Here is a 10,089-nt window from a genome sequence, read left to right on the forward strand (position 1 = left end):
TATAATATATATAATTTTTTTTTGTAAAATGACTTTTAAATTACTTAATTTAAAGGAACCCCAACACTTAACAAATAAAATAAAATAAAGTTGTTTTTAAACAGTTATTGCTGGTTTCAAGCAAATTACAAGTGATTACACGCTTTTTATTTTCAATATGAAAAGATCTGTATTAAATGTAAATTAGTCTTGTCTTGAAATACAAGACATTTTTATGGTATTAGTACACTGAAAACAAAAACTAAACTCTCAAATGTTCACACGCCTCTCTTAATCTGCGTTAGTGAGCACTTCTCCTTTGTTGATATAATCCATCCGTCTCTTAGACGGCCTGATTAATACACAGGTGGGCCAACTATTGTCTCAGCTTTCACTGTAACTAACTGTACATACTATCTTTAACCCCATTAATCTGAAAAGCAGATCAAAACTCATCCGCTTACACATTTCTTTCCTAAACATTACTTTAGGTAACATAGAAAGTATTCATGATCAGTGTTTCTATGTTTCTTCACCTCTATCTTCTCAAATCCTCATTTGGCCGAGGCAGAAGGCCATTCAAACTCAACTTTGTTCTGCTGGAGGTTTTCTTCAATTAAAACAGTTTTTTTCCCCAATCATCCATTGGTTTTGCATGCATGCTTGGTGTCGGAGATTATTTCAAAGTCAAATCTGCATTGACACTATATGCTCATCCAGGAGGAGTTAAGTCTGCAAAATAAATGGCACGATGCAATCAGCTGGGTTTCCTTAGATTGAAAACTTTTGGCCAATCTATTTGTCTGATTTTTTTCACCTTAGTGTCAAAGCGCACCAGATCTTGAATTTGAGAAAAAAGATATGAGGACGGGGACATGACAAAAACATGTATTCAAAAGTATGGATGGTTAGATATATACAGTAATGTCCAATTAAAAGCAGTGTATTTCAATATAGTCTTAATACAATACGATCATGTGGTTTTACCTGGTAAAATAAAATTGTTAAATGAAACCAGTAGACCACATTATATCCCCTTGATCTAAGAGAGCAGGAATATTGGAAAGAACCAACCTATTTTAACAGGAAACATACATTGTTACTAGGCTTAGCAGTAAATGTGTTTACCTCTCTTTTCTAGCAGTGTGATGAGGGCTTGTTTAGTTATTTATATACAGTATATGGGCTTGACTATAAGAGCTCTTTAGGTATTTAGGAAGAAGTATTTCCTGTTATATTATATATTTAGGAGGTTGCCAATTAAGAGAAACTCTCTTGTTAATATCCTCATGGTCTGCTTGGTGTTTTTCTACACTACTAAATAGTTAAAACACTAGAATATAAAAGGAAATGAATACATTTCTCACAAGTTGTTCTCTTCCATAACTCTCAAACATGTATTTAAAGGCATAATACACAGTTCATAGTTAGCACCTAGCCTTGTTTTTCCTCCCATCAACTAGATTGCTGACATTGCTTTGTTTTCTGTCGACTGTTTCTTTTTCTCAATCATTGCTGCTTATTTTGTCATTAGGTAAAACATTTGCGTTTTTTGAAGGCTTGTCTTTTTGTGTGTGTTTTTTCTACTTTTTGGTTCAGAGATACTTTTTTAGTTTAGTTTAGTTTTTTTACACTACGTTACCTCTGTGACCCACCTCAGCTCTTATCAGAATCATGAAATCAAAATCAGAAAATGCTCTATTGCCATGTAGTGATTCATATGTATGAGGAATTTGATTATGTGATGCTGCAGAAGTTACGTACGGATGGCATAAAAGTATACATGAATATACAATTTGTGATAAACAAATCAAAGTTGTTGCTAAAGAGCACCTCAACAAGACAGAAAATAATATTAAAAGCATAAAATGATATTTATATAAACATGTTATTCTCATACACACATGCTGAGATGTTTAGATATTTTTGTACCCCAATGGAAAAAGTGTCAGTGGATCTTCGATACCTTTTTAAAGATGCTAGTAGAAGATTAGGAAAAAATATTTTTTTGCACTGAGATGCTCTGGTTCTAAAGAACCGCATTTATCTGCCAGAGGGATGAGTCTATGATGGAGGGGGTTATCTTATCTGCAAGCCTCTGAGTCCTGCAGGTGTACACTTCCTGAAGAGAAGGAAAATTGCAGCCAGACACCCTCTTTGCATTACAAATGATAATCTGCATTCTGCTCTTGAGCCTGATGGTGGCCAGGTGGTAATGGACGAGGAGAGGATGTACTCAATAATAGCAGAATAGAAGTGCACAATATAATTGTCTTTGATACGCTGAGCTTTTACGTAATGTCATAGCTGTTATTATCACATATTTTAAACTGGAATGCTGGAAATTTCTATACCAGGTGACCAACAGCTCCAATTTATTACAATAATTAGAGCAAAACCACCAGAGCATAATCTAAAGTGTGTTCACATAAACTCAAGGAAAAGGTTTTTCATCAAAACAATAAAAGATAAAAAGCTACAGTTGAAAGGTCAAACTTTAATTTAAAAGATTGTGTAATATTTATTTTCCTCATAACTTTGTAAAGGTCCCTGAGGATATCTAATTACTTCCATGCACCGTTTGATTTGCTTTCAATAAATGTAAGTATAGTTTGAGTTTAAGATGTTTTTCTTTCCATAACTTATACCCACATTCATATAAATGTTAGACTGATGTCCTCTTTGTTCATGTGTTACAAACGCTACATCTTTTGTTGAGTCATTTTTTGTGTAACTTTATGGCTGAGTGGTATTCTCCTAAATGAGTCAGCTGTCATATTTTTTTTTAAAATACAGGCACATCAGTAAAGACCTTCCTTAAATGCAAGCCTATATGTGTTTACCTGTCAAGATTTCAAAATAATCTGATGTCCTTATGGATTGATGGAGTCTATTTCTATAGTACAACGCAAAGAGAAAGGAAAAATACAGACTCAAAAAACATGATACAGCAAAGGACAAATAAAGTATCCCACATTAAGCATTGCAACATGTGAGATTATCACAGAAAAAGATTAAATGATGAATGATATGATCGTAGTAAGTAAAATAAAACATTACTGTAATGGTAAATTATTCTTTGATCAGACTGAAGTTGAATGTTTTGGTAGCGCATTTAAGGCGGTAGTGAAATGTTTAGTGTCTGCAGTATTACAGGTATAACAGCTAGGAACCTCATTTTAAAAAGTCACCTTTACCATAGCCAAGTAGGATGGAAGATAGCTAGATAGCTAGATAGATAGCTAGATAGACAGATAGATGATAGATAGCTAGATAGATAGATAGATTATTACACAATCTACCAATCAATAAAACAAAATAAAATTAATGTAATCAAAGCATCAAAAACCAAAGTAAAGTAAACTAAACTTCTTCATCTACTGAACACAGAATACCATTAATGCCCCATTTATTTACAAAAACATCTATGCTCTTTGTTAACTTAAAAAAACTCAAATTCTACACGAACACGAGCAATTATCAGTCTCTTAAATAAAACACAAGCATCCTCCGTTTGATGACAGTAAATTTTCTTCTTTCTTGATATCCATATTGCTAGTTTTGCCATTCCAGAAAATAAATTTAAAAGCACATGAACAGATCTCTTCTTTGCACAATACCGTGGACCATAAAAAAAAAAATACAGCTAGAGGACTGAACAGCAAATCACTAAACAAACGACCCAAAAGGAAAAAAAGAGGATTCAATCCTAAACATTGAACAAAAAAATATGATGCAACGTTTCCTCCTGTAAACAAAAAGGAATTTTAACACTAGCGTCAGGATTAAGGTGAGCCAGATACCTGTTTGTAGCTATTGCCCCATGTACAATCCTCCACTGGAGATAGATAGATAGAAAGAAGGAAAGATGAATGGCAACCTACACAGCTGTTGGTTTTTGCATTCTCTAATAATTTCCACCAGATGGCGCTGTTCACCAAGCCAAAGAAGGGTCGCCCTGAGCAAAGTCTCCAACAAACACCCGCAGAAACAGGGCTTGGTCCTGCCAGTCTTCATCCACATAACAGCTCGGCCTGCCATTGGAGAGCCCGCTGGAGAGAGTGAGCAGAAAGAGGAGGACGCAGGAGAAAAACGCAGGCTATCAGTATCTGCGCCTCTACCGATGCAACCAGACAGCTTCTACTGGAGACAGATATTACACATTAGAAAGTTCGTTATTTAGATAAAAGGGACAAAGAGGGAGAGGCAAAAAAAAAAAAAAAATGGGGCATACCGCAATTCCAGTCCTGGTGGCTTTATTGTCCTACTGCGTGTTGGAAAACGTTGAGGTAAGCGCAACCTGAGGGAATGGATGCAGCGCTCCATCTATGCTTCTTTCTTTGAATGGGAGATTTCTCATGTTGTTATATTTGTTCTAAACTGTTTAATCCACCGCTTCCTCTTCCCATCAATGCTGATACTCTGGTTTTAATGAGGAAATGTACCCCGGAGCAGATGTCATCAGCAGCAATGATGGCATAGTGTTAGGATATAACGAAATGGCTGCTATGGGAATCCTGATCTGTGACATGAATGCTGATCTCACTGTCAGTCCATCAGGATGGCTTTTACTGTACATATTGGCACGCTGCGTCAGGTCTGGGCCTGCATCTAACATCAGAGGCCTTTTTTTCTTTGCTCTGTGAATAGATAGAGAGAAAATCCCATATTATAATTGCTTCCCATCTGGACACGTCAGAGGATGAAATCAGCTTTCATGGGAGTTTTTTTTTTCTTCATATGATGGACTCATGCATATTCAGTGCCTTTGATAGAGTATTTAATCTTGTATTAGTCATGGATGTAAATCAATGGGATGCAGCAGACATATGTGTTTGGGCGTGATGCAGGGATGAAAATAAAATAATCTTTCTACATCAGTAGGTGGATAGGAGAGGATGAGAGTGACAAATCATTGAGCCAACAGCTGCTCCCAAAACCCTACCTTTCCCACGAGTAATTAACAGCAGACTCACAAATGAATGAACTTTTTTCACTCAGTTTTCATCATGTCTGTAGCTGGGGCATCGATGAACAAGTAGGTCTACATCCCTGGTATCAAATATTTATTATTTTCAGGAATTAAATGTATATGTGAAACTTTATTATCAAGATTTCTTACAGGGTGTTATCAGGCATTTATTGTTGTTAAATTGTATGAGAAAAAGTCAATGCAGAGGTTGGGAAAACTGCTGTTTAATAACCAGGTAGACAATCATTAAATTCCTCGATTAGTAGAATAAACCATAAAACCTTTTAGCTAAAGCAGGATGTTAAAAGTATGTTGTATCAAGCCGATTAATGGAAAGTTGAGTGGAAGGAAAAAATACAGTAAACAAGGTGCATAAGCTGCAGAGATAACATCAGCCTTAGGAGATAAAATTGTGCTTCTGGAGTCAGTACCTCAAGAGCCACCATCCACATGTGTTTCCCAGACGTGTTACTGGTGCAGTCCTAGTGTGCACTCCTGAACCACAGACAACATCCTCTGGATGTGTCATCTGTTAAATGTACCTGCTTCCTTCTTTCAGTATCATGGTGGTGCTCGCCTATCTCAGTTGAAGAATTTCCAAGAAACTCAATAAACTCTACAATTCAATGCTCAGGTCACAAAAAACTAAGCTTTGTTATGCGTGCTGCTGCTGATTCACCTAATGGACATTTTGACTGACAAATTTACATCATATTAATTTTTTTTGGAATGAGGAGGAAGCAAAACTGACATAAAAAAATGTATAACCAATAAAGGAAGTGTTTTTCACCGGGGGATTATTGCTTTACAGCGGTGGTGTTTGCAACCGTGCTACAGTACAGCTCTGTCGGTACCCTTCCGATACCAGAGTTTTGTTTGCTTTTATAATCATTGCTGTCCTCTCTATAGCCAAGTAAAACATGTATAAATGTCCATGTGTGTTCCCATAAGGCAACTTGAGCTACATATTTGGATAGGAAAGCCCTAAGAACTAAAAGTGGTATTAAAAAAAAAATGTCCAACTGTAAGCATTCAAATGAACTTTAAATCAAAGACATATGTCCATAAAGGGGTAAAGAGATTTTAATGGAACTTAAACCTATATTAGAAATAGATTCAATGCATCTGCCCCTTTTTATCAGGCCCATTTTTGCCAGATTACCCAATCTAGAATTGTCTTAGGTATGAGAACATGTACAGATAATGATATTAGATCAATGAATCTCTACTAAAAACCATAGTGAGAGTCCTCTGTAAGCCATACTGTATAGTAGTAATGCAAAATCTCCCCGACAAAATATTGAATACACTGTATATTACACTTATATATTTTCCATCAGCCTCAAATATCTTCTTCTTTTTCTTTTAAAACCCTTTTTGCATTGATCCTTGATAGATTGTCCTTTGAATTAGGAAACAATGACTTTCCATTCTTATAAAGGAGCAGAGGAGTGTTGGAATGGTTTGGCAAGAATATGAGGAATGCCTATGAGGCAAGGTAGGATGAGTCATGATCTCCCAGCTGGAGCAGTAGTTTGAGTCAAATGCGTCTGTTTCTAAAGCTCCTGCTTGAGATATCTGCAGCCTATTAGATCTTAAGTCAATGCTGCAAAACGTGTATTCATCAGCCATCTTTTGCAGTGACTTTGTTATGGTCATATAGCCTTCTCCTTTCGTTAGGAAAAAAAATCACTTCTAAGAGTCTTAGTGGGATTAGTGGTATGCTGAGGAATGGGATTTAGCTTCATACAAGGAGAACGGCCTGTAAAGGTTTACACTAAAGATTAAATAGTGAGAGGGTTGACTGGTTGGATTATGATGTGGTATTAGTCATAATATAACCATCAGCCTCTTTTAATTTTCTCAACATTAATTCAATTAAAATAGGCAGAGGGACACATTTGTTTGACTAGTCTTTCTTAAAGTATGCAAAATATAGTCACCATCTCAACATTAAAAATATATCACAAAATATAGTCACCATGTTTTGTAATAATCAGTACACATTTACTGTAATTAATTTTCTTTCTGCTTCTTCTTGTTTTAAGTAAAGAGATGCATGTGTCACACTCTATGTTGAAGATTTCCTGCAGTCTCAGCTAAAAAAGGCTCAGCACTCAAAGTATGTTACTGCCTGACACACTGCAGAGTTCTGTTTCTGACACAAAAGGTCACTGATTTGACCTTCCCCATGGCTGCATGTGAACTCGTACAGTGCAGAACGATGACAACGGAAAGTAAAACCTCTTCAACTGTCTGGAGCCTTTAGGCACACCGTCTATAGGAATGAGTAATGTAGATCACGTATCACACTGCATGATAGAAAATCTATTCCTATGGTCACATGACTTGATACAGAGATGAGATCTGAAGATAACAGTGGCCTGTCATATTTGTTGGGTTTGATGCATATGCACTCTACAGTCAGGTTACCGTATCCATTCATTTTCAATCAGTCATGTCAAGAGTGTTTCAACTTTCCATTTGCAGGTAATTATGCTTTATTCAGCTTCTAGTCAAACATTTAAAACATTTTAGTTGTTTTTAAAGAGTAAATATAACAGAAAAAAAGGCGAAGTAGCCCAACAAAGGTTTTGACTACTTTCCACAGGAATAAATATTTGAACATCAAATTGACTAAAATAGAACCTCAGTATAGAGTATTATGGGGAAAATAAATTAAATATCAAAATAGATTGATAAGTAATCATGCAAACTGAGACCAGAACTTTTTAGAAGATGGACACAGCAAATATAGGCAGTCATTTTTTTTCCCTCTGCTTTCCTATAAGATACCTTTATTTATAGTCATTGAATAGAAAAGATTGTAGTGATTGATTAAATAATGAATTATACATTATTTACTTTTATTTGTTATTTTATTTCTCAATTTTATTTTGAAAGATAAAAAATGTGATGACTTTGGATATAACAGAGTGTTCTTTCTCGATTTAATGAATTAAGGTTTGGATTTACATATTTTTATTAGATTGTTTGTGATTCACTGAACCCAAGTTTATATTTAGTAAGGTTAGTTAAATGTTTTAAAAACTTCCATTAGCATCAAATAAATATTTAACCAACACTATTCCTTTACTGTGCCAAGATTGCATGAAATTTGACTTTTTGTTTCAAATTATCACCCATAAAACAGAAACATGTGGAGAATTAGGGATAAATATCATTCTAGAGAACAATAATGGTCTGTTTGTGGAAAATAGATGATTTGAGGGGAATTTTATGCTTAGGCATAGGAGCTTAATCATCATTACATTTTTGCCTTTTTGTTTAAAATGTTACAATCAGTAATGAAGACATTTCACGAAAGTCCACCTAGATGTGTGCTTAGCAGGATGGATCAAGGGCACATAGAGGTGGAACAAAATATGACTGAGGATTGGGACACAGTATGCACTCATGCCCAGCAGCAGGGGGGGGACTTGAAGTAGTTAGGGTTCAAGTATTGTGACAGGGCCTAAGTACAAGGAAGAAGCTTTCCATGCCATTGGAACTGTAAAGTTCTGTGACAATTTACTGGATAAGCCAACTTTCACCCAGCTATGAAAAAAACAACAATACAACACGCACTGGGATTAAACTGAGAAACTGTAAAAACACCTATGAGAATATTGGTAAACTTGTCAGGTTGAATAACTTTCCATATGGTTAAGGGTTTGTTCACAATTTTTTAGCCTTTTCATAAATGTACAAAACATACTCTTTTTGGACCCCCCACCCTTCAAGCATACATTAAAAAGACAGATTTTTGCAACCAACTTTTTTTTTTAGATATAGAAGATATGAAGTTATGGGGGCTATTTTTGATAGAACTGTTTTTATTAGACATTTTTACAAAAGTGGAACTTTTTTTTGTTAAATATTCCATGTTTTTTTTTTTTTTTTTTTGCAGGTCAGAATGGTCTGATGATTAATCATCATGGGTTATCAGTATGGCAGAAAGTTAAAGTAATTTATGACAGTAAAAAAAAAAAAAAAAAGTACCTAGAAAAATAAAAGAATACATCACTACAAGGATTTCGAAGGAATGATTTCTACAAAGCACCATACTGTGTCATTGTATCTTTGTCAATACTGAACCGCTATAAATTTTATTTTATCCTCCCCTGAGCAGTGTTGTAGTTGCAGACAATCTTTTTGCAATTTGTTATGGGTCCAGTGTTCAAGTTTAGGAGTACATAGGACCTGAACATCCCCCTCCACCCCCAACTCCCAGCCTACAAAAGGCAGAAATTCATGAACGACCCTAAAGTGAACTGGCATATAAAATTACATATAGTATTTCACCAGCTGCAGACCCATCAGTATGTTTTTCAGAGAAGTCCCAAAGGAAAGGATTCAAGGATAAAATTGCAAGCAATAAATAATGGCAGCTGACACACAGTGTGCCATGAGGTATTGATCTTTTCATTTTAGTGAATTGTTTTTGGTCAATTTTTCTAATTTTGATGTCGGCATAAAGGAAAAAACAAACAGTTTGTAGATTTTTCTTTCTTTCCTGCTTACCTCTCTAGCTCACAGTTTGGGAGATTTAAAGTTCTTTTCTATGTTGCATGTCTTCACTAAATTATTGCATGGAACCGACAATGATTGTTTTGGATGTTAGGAAACCTATTTTTACTGGCCTCATTTGTAATGGGTTTTCTACTTACCTAACTTTCATTAGCCCATCATTAAACAAGCTGTGATAGTGACCAATCGTCGATTGATTGTACAGTTTACTCCAAATTGCAAGAAAGAATGACAAATATTTTTTCTGCAACTTCTGCAAAGACTGCAACTTTCTCAGCTTTTGACCTTTTAGAAGAGCCATGATCATAAAAATAAATCCCTTTTCTTGTTTATGCACAGGCATTATTATTGTGGCATTATACCATGTGAAATGAAGACGACCCTTTGAAATCCTGAGAATGTCTGGGTTGTTCTCTGCTTTTATATATATCTATATCCATATCTATATATCTATATATATATATATATCTATATATATATATATATATATAGATATATATATATATATATATATATTTTTTTTTTATTTTTTTATGTGAGAGACCACAATAAAAGCAAATTTTAATTTGATTTTGGTTAAAGGTATAATGGAGGATTTTTTTTCCGAA

At 35.0% G+C, this 10,089-nt stretch overlaps 1 protein-coding gene across 5 annotated transcripts in view; it reads left to right on the forward strand.

Annotated features, from left to right (window-relative positions):
- Nucleotides 1–3,984: 3,984 nt before the first annotated feature.
- Nucleotides 3,985–10,089, forward strand: part of aplp1 (amyloid beta (A4) precursor-like protein 1) — a 57,074-nt gene continuing 50,969 nt past the window's right edge. For 2 of the 5 annotated variants that reach the window (XM_015376887.1, XM_015376888.1), the window contains exon 1: nucleotides 3,985–4,268. In XM_015376887.1, the coding sequence (XP_015232373.1) occupies nucleotides 4,203–4,268 (66 nt within the window). In that variant the 5' untranslated portion in view covers nucleotides 3,985–4,202. The remainder of the gene's footprint in view (nucleotides 4,269–10,089) is intronic. The other 3 variants (XM_015376886.1, XM_015376891.1, XM_015376890.1) reach the window with 2 other exon arrangements.

Source organism: Cyprinodon variegatus, unplaced genomic scaffold, assembly GCF_000732505.1.
Source record: "Cyprinodon variegatus isolate N-32 unplaced genomic scaffold, C_variegatus-1.0 Scaffold143, whole genome shotgun sequence".
NCBI classification, from domain to species: domain Eukaryota; kingdom Metazoa; phylum Chordata; class Actinopteri; order Cyprinodontiformes; family Cyprinodontidae; genus Cyprinodon; species Cyprinodon variegatus.